At 27.9% G+C, this 19,459-nt stretch overlaps 1 protein-coding gene across 1 annotated transcript; it reads right to left on the bottom strand.

The window, feature by feature from the left end:
- Positions 1–8,787: 8,787 nt before the first annotated feature.
- On the bottom strand, positions 8,788–10,690 carry LOC133815763 (tryptophan N-monooxygenase CYP79A68-like). Its single transcript, XM_062248567.1, has 2 exons — positions 9,655–10,690; positions 8,788–9,432 (listed from the first exon to the last, which is right to left on the bottom strand). The coding sequence occupies exons 1-2, from the start codon at positions 10,621–10,623 to the stop codon at positions 8,788–8,790; spliced, it is 1,614 nt and encodes a 537-aa protein (XP_062104551.1). The 5' UTR covers positions 10,624–10,690.
- Between the last annotated feature and the right edge of the window lie 8,769 nt (positions 10,691–19,459).

The following is a 19,459-nucleotide window of genomic DNA, read 5'->3' as shown; positions in this document are numbered from 1 at the left end:
TATATACCAAAAAAATAAACTATTAAATTAATAAATTTCCATACTAATTTTATTACTCACATTCATCATTAATTAATCCAACACAAACTAATTGCTAATAAATTAATTATTTATCCAAAAAATTACACTAACTAAATCCTAAAGCTATATATGTATTTTACTAAAATACTACACAACATTATATCCTAAAAATTGGATATCACTAAACTTTTACCTAATTTTTATTTCTAATTATTATTCTTACCTATTATAAATACATAATCAAATATTATATATAATATGACAAATAACGATATATTAAAAATATTAAAAAAATTATACATAAAACCCCAAATATATTTATGCCAAAAAGATTAAAAAAACCAAAAAATTATAAATAAAATTCTTGGATACCTGCAAAAGCTCTTGCGAATAATGCAATACCTAAAAAGAAATAAAGAAATAACCCTATTATTGGAGTAGAGATGGCCAAAATAGAAAAAAAAAATTAGATAAAGTTATACACAAAATAAAATGAAATATATACAAATACATACCTTGATAGACCCTATTGAAGACTAAATCTTCTTTGGAAGAGAAGATTTCTCAAAAAACTAGCCTATGGGGGCCAAAATCCAGAGAAAATCGAAAAAATGGCAGAGAGAAATATTAGGGTTTTTTTTTTTGTTTCAGAGAAATGAGCTCTCTGTTTCGGGGAAGATGAAGTATATAAAAGACCTCTACCGAGAACATGTTCTCGGTATATTGTTCTCGGTAAAACTATCATTTTTTGTAGTGAAATATGAAAGAAATAGATGTGGGTGTGGTATGATTATGCTATGGAAATATCTAAGATTGAAAGAAAGAGAGAGAGAGAATAGAGCTTCGTGAGGTGAAAAAAGAGTTAGAAAATCTAGAATGGGTATTTTCGGTAATTGAGCAAAGTTTCGCATCAATTTTACATGATGCCAAGATTGAGAGTGCTTTAGATTTAGGCCCCCTCGTTATGCATAAAATCTCAAATTTCCCATTTGATTCAGCTAAAAAAAAATAAATAAAGACATAAAGTTTTTTTAAAATATAAAATAAAGATAAAGTTAATACTAATATTTGATACGCACTCTTAAAAAATATGCAGTAATCTTCTGACTATGATTACACTGCTCATTTTATATATATGGTAATGTGCTTTTTATATACATATATGTGTATTATCCGTTTTCTCGAAAGGGTCATTTTGTAATTTTGCCACTGAGAGTATTTTGTCATTTTACATATTTATGGGTTTAGATATGTATGGATTCCAATGATAACAAAGATTCTCGATTTCTTATGTTTGAGAACCTGGAATGAGATTTAAATATCGGCATGTGCATAATGCCTAATAAATAATTAATTACGTGTGTTAATTTAATTATTTATTTATGTTGTGAATGTTATTATTATTATGAGCACACTAATATTAATAACATGATATGAATTTATTTTATTTTATTATACAGTTTATTGCATTATTATTTAAATGGATTAAATAATGGTAATTGCATGTACTTATGAAATGACCATAATGTCCCTATGTTTGAATTTACTTGGCGGCATTTAAATGACATTAGAATATGATTTCAAATGCAATTAACTGATTAAATTCGAAATCTAAACCAGTTATAATAATATCACAATTTCTTTTATTTTATTTTAAAAGAAATACAAAAAATTCCTTAACTATAGGCTTAAAATCGATCACCAATAACTAAGAGGTTAATCATTCGTTTCTTTTTGTTTAAGCATCATTTAGAGGGTCTCTCAACAGTTTAAAATCGTGGAAAGAGATGGAGAGTCGCACTAATGGAAGAAAATAGATGTTTTTGAATTTTCTAGAGAGAAAAAGGGAGATTTCGGGTTTGAGAGCTCTCTAGAAAATTTCTGAGTGGTTTCGAGTATTTAAAATATCTTTCCTATCATCTAAGAAACGTTTTTGACATGACAAAAGGGGCTAGAAAGTTCGTTTTATATAATTATATGAAATGGAGGATTACGTACGATCGAGGTCATGAGTGTCGGCAACAACACAAGTATTCTTGTTGCATATTAATTTTAGCACGTATTACGTGTATAAACGTGTGTAGATTATGAGCCACAAACTAATATACAATATGGTCCATGAAGTCATTGATAAATGTTTTATTTTTATATAATTAAAAAATATATATATTTATTATGGCCTCCCTTAATCCACGGATGAATTTATTTTCTTTGTGGCGATGCATATAAATTACGCTTAATTAATTACACATCTCTTCTATATAATAAATGTCGTGGATAACAGAAATTTTTGTATTTAACGGTTTTTTATTTTTTTAATGTTAACTTTAATAAAATATTTTTATATTTAATCGTAGTTTGTAAACACTTAAATTTAAATAAATATTAAAAAAATTAAAATAGATATTTTTTGAGATATTTTACAATGATAATTATTTAAAAATAATAAATAATTAAAAAAATTAAAATATGATATTTTTGAGATATTTTACAATGATAATTATTTAAAAATAATAAAATCATATGTTTTATAACTTAAATAAAATAAAATAAAATTTAAACTCACTTATTAGAATAATATTATATTAAACATATAATATAATCTTCTGTGAATTAACAAACAATTGCTTTTTTTAAAAAAACTAGCAAGAAACTTAAATTTAAATACACCTATAATATTTAATATTACATAAAACATATAATATATAATATCTTGTTGTCACTCCCAAATTCAAAAACTATAACAAACATAAACTTAAACAAAAATAAATAAATTATTTAATTAAAATTGGATATTTTTTAAAATTTATATGACATTAATATAAATTTAACAAAAATAATTAATAAATTCTATAAATAAAACTAAACAAACATGCATATTGCATGTTGCTTGTATCTAATATATATATATATCTTTTATATAATAAGTGTGTAGATAACATAAATTCTTGGTTTAACTATTTTTTATTTTTTTAATGTTATCTTTAACAGAATATTATTATATTTAACTGTAGTTTGTGAACATTTAAAACTTAAATAAAATAAAATAAATAATTAAACAAATTAAAATATGATATTTTTGAGATATTTTACAATGATAATTATTTAAAAATAATAAAATCATACTTTTTATAACTTAAATAAAATTTAATTAAACTTAAACTCACTTATTAGAATAATATCATATTAAATATATAATATAATCTATTGTGCATTAGCAACAATTTTTTTTTTAAAACTAGCAAGAAACTTAAATTTAAAATCTACGTATAATATTTAATATTACATTAAATACATAATATATAATCTCTTGTTGTCACTCCAAATTCAAAAACTAGAACAAACATAAACTTAAACAAAAATAAATAAATTATTTAATTAAAATAAGATATTTATTTCAAAATTTATATGACATTAATATACATTTTATAAAAATAATTAATAAATTTTATAAATAAAACTAAGCAAACGTGCATATTGCATGTTGCTTGTATCTAGTATATATTAGGTAGAAGCAACCCGTGCAATGCACATTTGCTTAGTTTTAAAATTAAAAATATTATCTATAATTATAATAAAAATTGGTTTACTATTTAAAAAAAATATAAATATAATAGAATGAATTATAGTTCTATAGTATATATAAATATTTTCATCAATAATCTCTACATATATGATATCTAAAAACACAACATTGACATATATATATATTTACATGACTGCATGACATATATATATAAATTACAATAATATTTAAAAAGAAATTAATAATAGTATATTAAAATAAGAATAGAAAAAGTCATAGTGTAGACAATAGTATACATGTCTCAACTATTTTTAGTTTATAATGTATCTCGCAATATCCTTTGGTGAATTTGATGAAGAAAAAAAACTCTAATCACTTGATATAAGAAACAAACTATTACATAAATTTATAAGATAAAAAAATGATGTGTATGCTTTTCTTATTTTTAAATAAATATGATTTAATTATTTAAATTATCATAAAATATATCTTTAAAATATTATATTTTAATTAATTAATAAATTAAATTTTGTTTAAGATTATGTTTGTTCTTGTTTTTGAATTTGACAGTGACAACAAGATATTATATATTATATATTTAATATAATATTAATATTATTCATGGATTTTGAATTTAAGTTTGTCGCTAGTTAATAGTAGATTATATTATATTATATATTTAATATGATATTATTTTAATACGTGAAGTTTAAGTTTAATTAAATTTTATTTAAGTTATAAAACATATGATTTTATTATTTTTAAATAATTGTCATTGTAAAATATCTCAAAAATATCATATTTTAAATTGTTTAACTATTTATTTGTTTAATTTAATTTAAGTTTAAATCATATTTACAATCTACTGTTAAATATAAGAATATTCTGTTAAAATTAACGAAAAAAATAAAAAACCGTTAAAACTAAGAATTTTCATTATTTACACACTTATTATATAGAATAGATAATTTTTTTTTTTAATATAATCTTGTACACAATCGATATAAATTTATATATTACATAGAGCCATATTTATCTCTTAACTAGTATATATATTTATCTCTTATCTCTATATCTCTTAACTAGTATATTACATAGATGTCTCCATCAAATCCGTATTCTCTCTCGATCGAGGACATACACCTGTCCCCCTTATCTATCTGGTGAATGAGAGAAAGACACGTCACGTAAGGACATTTTATTATCTTTGCTTGGTAATTACATTATTATTCTATCTGCTAGAAGTCTCCATTTAACATTTCTCAAAAGAAGAAGAAGAAGAAAAAAAGAAAGGCCTTTTAACTTAGGGAAATTTGAGAAACTATACTTCAAGTGGGGACATAATTTAAAAACTATCCTAACTTAATGCAATTAATCCTTGTACAACATGTCAATATTATATTCTAAGACAAATTAAAATACACCTCTCTCACTATTATATTACCCCATGTTTTTTCTCATTTTTCTCTCTTGATTACTCTCTCTCTCAATCTCTCTCACAACTCTCCCACCAAAATCTGATCACCCCTAACATCTCCGGCGAATTGTTGTGAAAGAACGTTGAAATCATTCCAAAAATAGAAGTGAACACAAGTGTTCAACCTAATACCTACAAAACCATCAATTTATTAGGTTTTTTTATGAGAAAATCCATGGATAAGTACATAGATTCTCAATGTAGAGATGAGTTTTGTTTCTAGACATTTAATCCATGAAGTATATGGACAAAATGTATCTCCATCCAATCCCATCTCTATTACCAAATTAGATGTCCTTTGACACAAAATTAAAGTCATTTCTAAAGTAATAAGGATAAGTTTATAAAAAAGTCCAATAGTCCAATCATTCTAATTAATTTTTTCTAGAAATAAGATTTTGTATCTATATGAAGCCGTGCTTTGTTAATTTTGCTTTTATATCTTTATGTATATTTAATGGATTCTTAGTTTATCAATTTTTATTTTTTATTTTATTTTAAAACTATAGACAATGTTTTGGTTTATTTTTTTAATATGTTTATACTATTTTTTTTATAATATATGACAATATTTATTTATTTAAAATTTATATGATAATTAAAAAATATATTTTATAAATAAATTAAACTAAGTAATTGGCACAGGTGGTTCCAATTAATTTTTATTAGAAATAAGATTTTGTATTTAAGAAGACTTACTTTGTTAACTTTGCTTTTATGTATCATTGAAAAGTGCAGGGTCTTAATTTTTCAATAATAATAATAATAATAATTTGTACTATAAATGTATGATATGAAATGGACATTATTCGAACTAATTATTAAGGGATTAATTAATCCATGTCATTAGGACTACTCAATATACGTACGTACGATTTGTCACACACATGCAAGTACAATAATTAAATATTTATAGAGTCACGAGACCAATTTACCAATCAATCAATATAATCCATTATATATATATTACAATTTTTTTATAGGGACTTTACTTTAATCATTGGCGGTGGTGCTCTCAGTGTTCTTGACCCATGAACAGTTTTCAGGGCGATTTTTTTTTTATGACAGTGTATATTGTAGCTATTTAGAGCATGCTGTGAATTTTCAGAAAATTCCGATTAGTTTACGGTACCGAAAAGTAGGTTCAAATATATTATTCCGATTAGTCACGCGTGCAACATGTTTGAACTTAGTTTTCGGTACTGTAAACTATTTAGAATTTTCTAAAAATTTGCATGATGCTCTAAATAGCTACAATATACACGATCATAAAAAAAAATCGCGTCGAAAACTGTTTACGGGTCGAGAACACTGAGAGCCTCATTGGTAGGGCTTAAAGTGAAGCCCCTATAGAAGAATTCTCCTATATAATTATATATATATCTTCTATATAATAAGTGTATAGATAACAAAAATTCTTGGTTTATCAGTTATTTATTTTTTTAATGTTAACTTTAACGGAATATTCTTATATTTAACATAATATTATTACATTTAATGGTAGTTTGTAAACACTTAAACTTAAATAAAATAAAATAAATAATTAAAAAAATTAAAAAAAGATATTTTACAAAGATAATTATTTAAAAATAATAAATAATTAAACAAATTAAAATATGATATTTTTGAGATATTTTACAATGATAATTATTTAAAAATAATAAATAATTAAACAAATTAAAATAAGATATTTTTGAGATATTTTACAACAATAATTATTTAAAAATAATAAAATCATACGTGTTTACCCAAAAAAATGGCTTCTGATGACGTGACAAGAATTTCTCACACATGGTTGGCACGTGGCAGTGTCAAAGTGAAGAGGTGCTGTTCGACTATCGACCAGCTCCTTGTTGCTTCATCAGATCTCGCGATTAGATGCCACCAGTCTGGTCGCATGCTTCGGCTTATTTCCTTTAACGATATGTAATATTGTAATAACTACATTTATTATTTCATCTTTATTGCCTTGATACGCTGATATTAAGGATAATTAAGGCCCATTGGCCTATGTAACCCCCTTGGGCCTATAAATATGAATGAGAGGGCTCAAGGAAGGGACTTTTGAACCTTTTTTCCAGATACTCATACAAAGAGCGCAAGTGTGATTATCTACCGAAAAGTTGTAATTCTCCTAAGGCTTGTGAAACTTAAGAACCCTAGTTCTTTGATCACGACATTGGGATTCAACATCAATAATAACGCTAAGTGGACGTAGGTTGTTACCACATTGTTGGGGCCGAACCACTATAAATCATTTGTGTCATTTCTTTACCATTTGATTCCATTCTTGATTGTTTTCTTATTTCTTTGTCGTTAATCTGACTCCGTGTCATTGGCCAAATCGATGGTCAACAATATGTTTTATAACTTAAAATAAAATTTAATTAAACTTAAACTTAAACTCACTTATTTAAATAATATCATATTAAACATATAATATAATCTATTGTTAATTAGCAAAAAATTGTTTTTTTCTAAAAACTAGCAAGAAACTTAAATTTAAAATCTACGTATAATATTTAATATTACATTAAACATATAATATATAATCTCTTGTTGTCACTTCCAAATTCAAAAATTAGAACAAATATAAACTTAAGCAAAAATAAATAAATGATTTAATTAAAATAGAATATTTATTTGAAATTTATATGACATTAATATAAATTTAATAAAAATAATGAATAAATTCTATAAATAAACTTAATTAAGCAAATGTGAATATTGCACATTGCTTGTATCTAGTATATATATAAATATATATTTATATATATCTCTTCTATATAATATGTGTGTAGATAACGAAAATTCTTGGTTTTAACAGTCTTTTATTTTTTAAATGTTAATTTTAACGGAATATTCTTATATTTACCAGAATATTCTTATATTTAACGGTAGTTTGCAAACACTTAAACTTAAATAAAATAAAATAAATAATTAAAAAGAATTAAAATAGGATATTTTTGAGATATTTTACAATAATAATTATTTAAAAATAATAAATAATTAAACAAATTAAAATTGGATATTTTTTAGATACTTTACAATGATAATTATTTAAAAATAATAAATAATTAAAAAAATTAAAATATGATATTTTTGAGATATTTTACAATGATAATTATTTAAAAATAGAAAAATCATACGTTTTATAACTTAAATAAAAATTAATTAAACTTAAACTCACTTATTAAAATAATATCATATTAAACATATAAAACTAAAAATTTCTGTTATTTACACACTTATTATATAAAAGATATATATATATGTGATAATTTTATGGTGCATACATATTTGAACTTAGATGTTGTACACCTAACTAATTTTTTTATGCGAGTAAAAAACAACTTATTTGAATTTAGTTTTTAGTACGGTAAATTATTCGGAATTTTGTAAAAATTTACGGAATGCTTTAAATAACTATAATATACAACATCATAAAAAAAATCGTGCCGAAAACTATTAACGAGTCTGTAAACACAAAAAGTATGGACGGCTCGATAGAATTATCCTATATATGTATCCAGATGAAATCCAAAGTATTTTTAAAAATAATTATTCCCCATAACAGAACAAAGGACAGTATAAATAATTATTCTATTACAAAACAAAGGACAGTACTTAATTATAAATAATTATTCAGGAGAGAACATAAAAAACAGAACAAAACAAAGGACAGTACTTAATTATAACCAAGGCAGTTTGATCATATTATTGATGATGATGAATTCCCTAGCTACATAATGATGATGATAATTCATTCATGTGATAATGAGGTATAGAGAGATGGATTGAAGCGAGGCTTTGCATGGGCATACAATGGCATAGCCTTAAAGAGAGAGCTGCCCTCTTCACTCCTCAGATCGATCTTCTCCACTCCTTGTGGAATCGTCCAGGTGAAACACTGCAACAGTCTTCCCAAAAGCATAACAGTCATGTTGGTCCCCAGCACCATTCCGACGCACCCTCTCCTCCCTGTCGAGAAGCTGATGAACCGCAGCTCCGATTCCCCCAAGTCACACTTGTTCTCCGGAAGATGGCGCTCCGGATTGAAGCGCAACGGCTGATCCCATACAGCAGGGTTGCGCCCGAGGCCGACGCGGCTGAGGAGGACGTGGCTTCCCTTGGGAATGAAGTAGCCAGCCACGGTGCAGTCGGCGTTGGAGAGATGGGGAAGGTTGAAGGCGGTGACCGGGTGGAGGCGGAGAGCTTCTCTTGCGCAGGCCACAAGGTAAGGGAGTTGGGGGATGTCACACTCTTGGAGGAGTTTATCATTGCCATTTCCAATCACTCTGTCGATTTCTTCAGTTGCCTTTTCAAGCATCTCTGGCTGGTTCAACATCTCTGAGAGTGCCCACTCTGCTGCATTGTATGAATTGTCGATTCCTGCTAAAAGCAATTCCTGCGTTTCCATACAAATTATGTATTATGTATTAGTAACTCTTGTTATTGATTCTTTGTGAGTATATTTGTAACATGATCAACGAGCTAGCATGTTAAAGTGCATGCATGCGTCGTCTTTTCATGTTAAATATGGTACCTTTATTCAAATCCTTACAATATATCTATAAATATATGTATATATAAACTAGTCTTTCGAATATATATATGTATATGAGATCACCATGACTTGTGCTCGGATTTCATCGTCGGACAAAAGCGGATTCCCGTCAGAATCTTTGGCCGAGATGAGAGCATCAAGCATGTCAGAAGGTTGCTTCTTGTTCTTGGCCTCATCATGACCGTCCTCTCTCCACTCTCGAATTCTCTCGCTGATTATCGGGTCTTGGTGGTTGTTGATCACTTTTATGGCTTCACCAACAGTCCTCTGATGACCATCCAAGTCAAACCACCGCAGCCATGGCAGAATGTCCGATACAGAGTAGGCATAGACGTGTGACAGCACAGTAAGCACAGCCTCCACGTGCTCTTCCTCTTCCTTCCCAGGGCGACCGTCACTTCCCTTCTCAGAATATCCCCTGCCGAAGATCATTCTCCTCATTACCCCAGCCGCGTACTGCTTCGCGGCAACTTTCACATTCACCACTCCTCCTCCTCTTCCATCTCCACCGCCACTGCTAGCCAAGGCCTGGTTATAAACGAAGCGAACCAGATCATCAGCTTCCTCGGTTCTCTTCTGGAGAAGCCAAGCGAGCTTAGAGCGGTTGAAGAGCTCGGACACCAGAACTCTCCTCATCTTCTTCCACTGGTTTCCAGAGGGAGTGAAGGCAGTGGTCTTGTAACCGCGGCTTATTAGAGAAGTGACCACCGTGTCGGGTCTGGAAGCGAGCGCTGCGTCGTGTTTCTTCAAGAACTCTCTGGCTATCTCCGGAGAGGTGACAGTGATGAGATGAGTGGCCGTGCCGAGGCGGATACAAGCAATGTCTGTGTTCATCTCCTTCATGAGACGGTGGATCCACTGGTACGCCGGTCTGCTCCGCAACATCTCCGGAAGGTTTCCGAGGATCGGCCATGGGGAGGGACCCGGAGGAAGAGTAGTAGCAGTAGTAGTAGTGAGCTGCTGCTTCTTATTACCACTAATATGTAGTAGTAATAATAACACTATTATCAATAATAGTGCTATGAAAAACATAACAGTAATACTCTCTTCATTATGATAAGAAGGAACGTAGTATGATTTGTTCCCTACAATTAGGGATGATGAGACTTCTATATTCTTATATAATAATAAGATTAATGAAGAGGAAGAACTAGAGAGAGCTAATAGATCGACGTATGAAATAAGATTGTGATAAAGAAATTAGTGTTGTGAGTGAAAAAAAGATCTATTGTGCCATTATAATGTCTCGTCCGTGTCTCACTAACTAATTTAAGATACCTTATTTAATTTAATTAACTATTAATAAAATTATTTAACAACTTTAAAATGAATTATAGGAGCTTTCAATTCTCTTTCATCAATTAATGCTAAATTCTCTCTCTAAAAAAAATAATATCAATTTATTTTTTTAAAAAAAATAATCTCAATTTAAATTTAGCAATAAGATCCATCGGTTAAATATAAAATTAGTTGAAAATCCTTATTAAAATTTAATCTTAATTAATTAAAAGTCCTATTTTTTTGTGACATTTGTTAAAAATCCTTATTAAAATTTAATCTCAATTAATTAAAAGTCTAATTTTTTTGGTAATCAGTCACATTAAACGACAAAAAAAATTTAAAATATTTTTGGAAATAAAAATAAAATAGAAAACCACATTAACATTATTGCTCTGAACGTTAAAGGAAATAAAATACATAGCATCTATATCTATATATAAAAGAGAGCTTCAAGGAGACGGTGTGACACTCTGAAATTACTTCAAAATATTTTTTCTATTTTCTCCTTTAATCTAATTTTTTTATTCATTTTTATAAATAATTATTTAAAAATTATTATTTTTAGATATTTAAATAAGATATTTTTTAATAAAATAACTAATAAACTAACAAAAAAATAAAATAATAAAATAATAAAAGAACTATGTTAAACGTTATCTTTTTAGATATTTAAATAAGATATTTTTTAATTAAATACCTAATAAACTAACAAAAAATAAAATAATAAAAAAAACTACAAATATATATTACATAATATACTAATAACCACATGCACGTTAAACGTTATTTTTTAGATATTTTTTTAATAAAATACCCAATAGTTTTTTTTTTGAGTTTATCAAATTTATATTAATACTTAATATATTATTTATATTTCTATATTTAATTTTGTAGTATATATTTTTATATAATATATATTGAAAAAAATGATAAATATATTGTAACAAAAATGTATATATATGTTATCATCATTTTAAAAAAATAAGTCACATTCACAATCTTTGGAACGATATATAAAAGATTATATGCTGTGGTGATATAGAGTTCGTTTGGAAAAAAAATAATACACATGATAGTATTTTGATTAAAAATTTATTTAAAGAGCTATTAAAACGTAAAAAATTTCAAATTCAAAACTAAAATATTTTAACAAATAAAAATATCAATACATATAAACATAATATTAATTTGATTAAGAATTTATTTAGCTTCATGATTTGACTCTCAATTACTCAAGTGAGTATAATAATCAACAATTCAAGTTTCAAGGTATTCAATCTCTCTCTCTCTCTTTATATATATGTATATGAATATGTGTATATATACAAATTGTATATCTAAAATTGTTAGTTTGTATATATATATCATATTAGTATATATAAACAAATATAGAATTGGAAGACTTCTCAATGGTTACTACCCATAGATGGGTACTAACAATTATGATGATGTGACAATATAGTGACTTGGTATTGCAGTCACCAAAAGGTAAATATTTTTTTTTCTACATTAATTTCAAATTTAGTTAATTTTTTTTGTCATAATTAATATTGTTTCCAACCAATGAGAGACACTAGAAATATTTAGAAATTGACATGCATTTGAAAAATAAAAAATTTACAATATTATATTTTCATAATAAATACACATTTTTCATCAGGTCACACTTCAAAAAATTTGAAAAAATTAAAATTATTTTTAGAAATATTAATTAACAACTACAAATATGGACCATTGATCCTAATCCAATGGTTAATATTAAAGTAACCATCCATGAGTAGTAACCATTAATAATGCACCCTATAGAATTACGTTAAATATATATAGTTGAATTACAAACTGTATAAATTCAAATTATAATATTTATCAAACAAATATAAAATTACCTTAAATATATATTTAAAATTATTATAAAATAAATTATGCAAAGGCGGATATATTTTCTAATATATTTATATGATGTGGCAATCTAAAATTGCTCTAAAGCACCCATTCTATCTTCTTTTTTCACATTTTTTATTTTGAATTCAAATTTGATTAGATATTTAATTACGACAACTGTTTAATTAAATTATAAATATAAATAGCCGTGAACTTTTCTCATTTTTTATTTTACTTTCCTAATTTATGGCTATTAATTAATTAAGGAAAAAACTATATCTATTTTCTCTTTTTTCTCAAAATTATTTTATTATTATTAATAATAATAATAATAATAATAATAATAATAATAATAATAATAATAGATGTCAATTAAAATATCTATATATAATAATAAATAAATAATCTATCTATTTGTATTTAGAACTTGTTGACAAAATACGATATCCAAATGTTAATTTTTAACAATAAATTATCCGAACAAGTAATCAACATTTTGATAAAATACAAAGTCCACAAGTTAATTTTAAAAAATAAAGGGTCCAAATGGGTAATCGGCTAAAATACAAAGTTCAAAATGGTGTGAACCCTTAAGTAAAACATAAATTATACATATTTATATAATTTACTTTTTATAAAGAATTTTTAACACTTTGAATAAATACATAGTCCAAAGGTTAATTTTAAAAAATAAAGAGTCAAAACGAGTAATCAACCAAAGTATAGTGTTCAGATAACTGATCCATCTATTCCTATTTTTAACCTTTTAACAAAACGTAAGGTCCACAAGTTAATTTTAAAAAATAAAGGTCACAACGGGTAATCGGCTAAAATAGAAGGTTCAAAATGGTGTGAACCCTTACAAAAAACATAAATTATATATAATTTAATTTTTATAAAGAATTTTTAACCTTTTGAATAAATATATGGTCCAAAGGTTAATTTATAAAAATAAAGGGTCAAAACGGGTAATCGGTCAAAATACAATGTTCAAATAATCAATCTATAAAATCTCATATTTAACCTTTTGACAAAACACGAGGTCTAAAAGTTCATTTTTAAAAATAAATGGTTCAAACGGGTAATCGCCAAAATAAGTTTTACACAAAACATAAATTTTCATATACATAATTTAGACATTTAAAAAAAAAAAATCACGCAAAGGTTATAATAATGATAATAATAAAAAAAAAAGCACACGTACAACAAGCTTTTGGAACTTTGTTTTCAGCATTTTAATTATATTAAGAATTTTTCAAAAACTTGCAAGAGATTTGCTATACAATGAACACCATTATGAAAAAAAATTGTGGTCAAGACGTCCTCACATGTCCATATAAAGAGCATGTTGTACGAGTAGGATGAAAAAGAATCAATGACGTAACAATCTCCCAAAAAGTATTTAAAAATATGTATATTTTTTAATAATTACAAAAGACTGCGTGGATCGCGTTTATGTTTTCTAGTTTCTTTATAAAAGTTAAAATCTGATCATAAGTCATTACCAACATAACATAATTATATGAGATTTTTTTTTTTTATAAAAAAAATGGCACTTACATGTATTCTTCTACAATAAAATAGAAGCGAAGAAAGAACGTTTTCTTATGCAAAATAATAGGAGAAGGAAAAAAATGAAAATTTGATTGTATAATCTTAATTTGAATAAGAATCGCTATTCCCCTAATTTAAATGGAACTAATATTGTATTTTTTTTAATTTAAATTTAAAATTATTATATGACAATTTTAATCTTTTTTGTTTTGAAAAAAAATTCACATATAGTTATGTTATGTTCGCAATGACTTATGATTTTAACTTTTATAAAGAAATGTTATATATTTTATTTCCTTTAACGTTGAAGGCAATAATATTAATGTGGTTTTCTATTTTAATTAATTAATAATAATGTTCAATTAATTAAAAATAGGACTTTTAATTAATTGAGATTAAATTTTAATAAGGATTTTCAACTAATTTTATATTTAACCGATGGATATCATTGCTAATTTTAAATTGAGATTATTTTTCTTTTAAAAATAAATTGATATTATTTTTATTTTTATTGGAGAGAGAATTGAAAGCTCCGTTAATTCATTTTAACGTTGTCAAATAATTTTATTAATAGTTAATTAAATTAGATGAGATGTCTTAAATTAGTTAGTGAGACAAGGATAGGACAGTATAATGGGACAGCAGATTTTTTTTTCTCCAAGTAACCTATTAGTTAGTTTGGAAATACCATGCTTTATGGCTGTCAGAAATTATTTCTTGTCAAGAATCTAGGCACTGCTTGAAGTACTCTGTATTTGGAATCTTGGATTTACTATTTGTATGCCTGTGTGGATGTATCAAGTTTGCAATGGTGAAATTAATTATTTTTTGCTATAGATATTATATAATTCTGAATACATTTTCTTGTTAGAATTGTAGCTATTTATCACTTGTGAAGTGAGGGCATGAGTGTGTATTAGGGTATGTGTTTTCGTTAGTTAGCTGTAATTGAGAAAGTGGCCATCTATCATTGTAATTGGATCTAGTTATACAATTTATGAAAGATAAAATAGAAGCGAATAAAAGATCTGAGTAATATCTGCTCAAGCTTTTATTTATTAGACTAACTTTTTATGTACTAAGGAAGGCTTATGTAGAAAATTTTATTGGTTACAGACTCTCAGAGTTGTTTCACACAATTATCCAATCATAATGTTTTCCCGTTGGGAACAAGTTTCCACTATGGTTTATGGATTTTTGAGGGTTGCAACACCTGAAGCTAATACAAGACCATGGAAGGCGCATGTTGGCAATACAATGGGACCTTTTGGCGAAAATATTATTATAGCAGCTATAAAGGTATGCTTTCATTCCACATTTTGGCTTAATATTCCCGTGGAGGAATTATTTTATTGTTTATCCGAATTCGTCTTTTTTTCTACATTCAAATGTGCAGTGAGGTAAAGAATCTTTTTTGGGGTATCCTCCCGAAGGCAAGATTTATAGTTTGCCACCTATTATATGTGCCACAGATGAAAATGTTTAACAAGTCCTAGAAGCTTAAAGAACACTACGCTATACAGTACTATAGAAAATCTGTTTCTTATTCTAACCATAGAGATAATCTAATGGTTTTATACTTGCACTTTATCCGTGTATTTTATAAGACTGATGATTTTATATGTGAAAATTACAAGTTTTGGATGAATGTCTTCGTGCAATATTGGGGTTTAAAGGAACGGAGGATCTTTTAGATGATAAATTACTCGAAACCCCATTTACTTCTGATAACATAAGGATGAAGAAAGTTTCATCGGCTCCATTGTATGAACAAGAGATCTCAGAAGGCAGTAGAGATGAATATAATACTGGCCAGTCAGGAACTCTCCTATGGTGCGAGGCACTTGAGAAGCATTTTCCATTGATTCTGCGACATGCTTCTACAATGGTTAGTTAACATTGACCCGATATCATTAAGTAACTAAGAAAAGAAAATTCATTATCATTCTTTTTTCTTTCTCTGCAAGGTGTTAATCTCTTTAACAACCCTTGTAATATTAATTATCAAGAATTGACAGAAGTTTAGGTTTATTAATTTAGGTAGGACTTTTAAAGATTAATTATAAGCCCCTGAAGTTTCAGTTTGTTAATTTAGCTTGAACTTTTAAGTGTCTGTAGTTACTTCTGAACCACCTTTATGTGTTCTGCAAGGTGAGAACTGCATCAATAACATGTTTTGCGGGCATAACTTCCTCTGTATTATTCTCTCTTGCGAAGGAGAAATAGGATTTCATTCTTTCTGTTGTGGTAAGCGTTGATTATGTGTTTTTGACTTGTTTCTCTTGGAAATTAATTATTTGCAGGCAAGTTTATGCATTATAACTAAGAGACTTTGCAGATTAATGCAACCAAACAAGACGAGGTGCCTTCAGTTAGATCAGTTTCTTGTCGAGCCATTGGTGTCATTTCATGTTTTCCAGAGGTGATTTAAAATTTTTGTCATGCTTTCAAGTTTCTTTGAGCACGAAATATAGACAGAAGAATTACTTGAAACTTAAATGGTATAGTGCAGAGATCCTAAACAAATTGATCCATGCAGTGTAGATTAATACCCGCGACCCCTCAATATCGGTATTTCTCTTTTACTTTCAGTTCTTATAATAACTCCGCTCTCTAATTTGTTCATAAGGGAGTAATATTTTCCAGTACATTTGTTGTTTCAGGTGTGAATAACTGCTTCTTGGGCTTTGGCAAACATATGTGATTATATCTGGCACTATATTGATACTCTTGCTTTGGAAGGCTCCACAGGTGGGTTATGTGTTACAGTAGCTACCCAAGTGAAGCAAGTTTTCTATCTTGACGATCCGTTGAAAGGTCGAGGTTGGAAGGTGGTTCAAGATGTGAATCATAAATATGTTTGGGATATTTCGGAGGCTAATGAAGTCATCACTGATATTGATGTTGTCCATGTCGAGAACTCATCAAATTTCATCCTAATTGTCGATTTGGGAGAGTTGATTGTGCAACAGTCTAACGAACCAGCTCAACATGTTGATGTTGTGTCTCGTCCTTTTCCTACTAATCAACAAGACCCTGAGAGTGGCGATGAAGGTTTTATTAACGATGATGATGAGGATGATGGTGATGAAGAAGGAGGAGAAAATGATGAGGAAGAACCGCTTGAAGACATTAGTGATGACAATAGTGACAATTTGAATCTCATTAATGTAGCTTCAAGTATTGATGATAGTGATTACTCTATGTAGTAGAATTTTGTTATCATAAATGTAACAAAACTTTATGTTTAGAAATAATAATATGTCTCTTTTTATTATTTCAATAAATATTTTTGTTATAAAGATGTCAACAGATGTCGCACGCTCTCATGGTGGAGATGCAGGTTGTGATCCTTCACCTGATCCTACTAGGATCCTTTCATCTTGTCAGTTAGGTAATGCAATTTAGTCTTTTTTAATTTTAAAATATTAGTGATCGATTTTTTATTATTTATCAATGTTTTTATTTTGTTCTACAAATATATAATACTGCTCCGTGTAAAGGGTGTGGAGGAGGAATGAGTCAGGAACTCAAAAAGGCAAGACGCAAAGCTTGCAAACCAATTCCAATAACTATTGACCCAGACACTTATAAGCCATTGGGTAAGCATGGAACATGGTTCACACGTTTAGTCGAGAACAACTTGACTAACAAATTGCCACCATATTTTCCGAATTGGAAATTAGTGCCTGATCAATACAAATGGTTGCTTTAAAACACTGATATATGTTTTGGAGGTACACCGTTTTACTAATATATATATATATTTTTAAATGTAGCATTATTTTGATATAGCAAGGCGGCCAGACTATGATCATATTATTGAGGCTATATATGATGATGCTGGCGTCAACTATCGTGATAGGAAAACACGTAGGAAGGCACACTTCAAGAAAGTTTATGGTAATGATAAGAACTTAGAGTGGGCCATCAACAACCCTCCCAGTGGTGTTAATGCTCAAGATTGGAGACAATGCATTGACTTATGGTTGGATGAGAAATCAATTAAACGAGCAGAAAAGAATCAGGCCAATAGGGAACTGATGAAGTATCCTTCTACTCAAGGATCGAAGTTGTTCGTGGCGACCCGTCATGATAGACTAAGTAACAAAAAAAAAATTTCTTTATTAATAAATTATTTATCTAATAAGTTGATTCTTTGTGTTCAGGCGAACCCGGAATTTGGGAATGTACCAGGTTACATTGAAAGCTGGAAGCAATTCCACACTCGCAAGGATAAAGAAGAATTCATCAATGAGAAAGCGAAAACAGACTATGTAAGACTTATCTTATTGTTTGACCATAAAATCACTATGATTTAGATATATTACTGATATTTTTTTGTAAAAATAGGAAATGATGTACAAAGATTTTGAAGCGCAGAGCCAGCAAGTCCCATCTTCTATTTCTAATGAAGGAAGTTCGGTTGACAAAAGGATGATCATGAAAAAAGTTTTAGGTGAACGTCCCAGGCAAGAACGAAGAGTTGGTCACACATTAAAGGGGAAAAAGGCCTCCAGTAGTCAATCTTAGACTCGGGCACATTCGTCGTCATACACCCAGCCCACTCAATCCAATGATAATAATAGCATGATGGGACAGGCGATGGCTAACTTGCTCAGACAATACAAAGCAGACATTGAGTTCTTGTCTAAGCGCCTTCCTCCTGAATCCCGCCCACCACCTCAAACAATGAGATCGGATGAAGTAACTCAACAGTGGGAGATGTATGTGGCTGCACCTTCACAAGCTCCACCACCGCCTCCACATATGTTCGTAGATGACACACCTACACGTTCCCCCGCCAATCCTGCCTCAATCTACATTTAGAAATGGCGCGTCTTCGTCAGCACCTCTGCCGCGATCTCCATCGCCCCCAGTCATTCAGTTTCCAGATGACTTAGACGATGAAGATGTAACCAACTTATGATAGATTATATAGTTATATAAATAGTAGTGTTTATTTGTTTTAATATTATTAAGACAATTATTAATACTAGATTGTATGAATTATTTTCTTATCAATTATTGGAGACTACAATTCTGATTATAAATTTTATTATATATTAAATTTTAATTTTTTTTATTTCTGTTACACTATTTGCGTTGAAAATATATTGTATTTGTGGCGAATTATTCGCTGCAAATAAGA

This window comes from Humulus lupulus, chromosome 2 (assembly GCF_963169125.1).
Source record: "Humulus lupulus chromosome 2, drHumLupu1.1, whole genome shotgun sequence".
Lineage (NCBI taxonomy): Eukaryota > Viridiplantae > Streptophyta > Magnoliopsida > Rosales > Cannabaceae > Humulus > Humulus lupulus.
This window is presented reverse-complemented; position numbering and strand designations above follow the sequence as displayed.

What these genes read in the sequence shown, in the direction of transcription:
- LOC133815763 (XM_062248567.1), bottom strand. Translation starts at nt 10,623, where the DNA reads ATGTTTTTCATAGCACTATTATTGATAATAGTGTTATTATTACTACTA. An exon ending in AAATCCGAGCACAAGTCATG is followed by an intron (nt 9,433 to 9,654) that starts GTGATCTCATAT and finishes ATGGAAACGCAG; the next exon opens with GAATTGCTTTTAGCAGGAAT.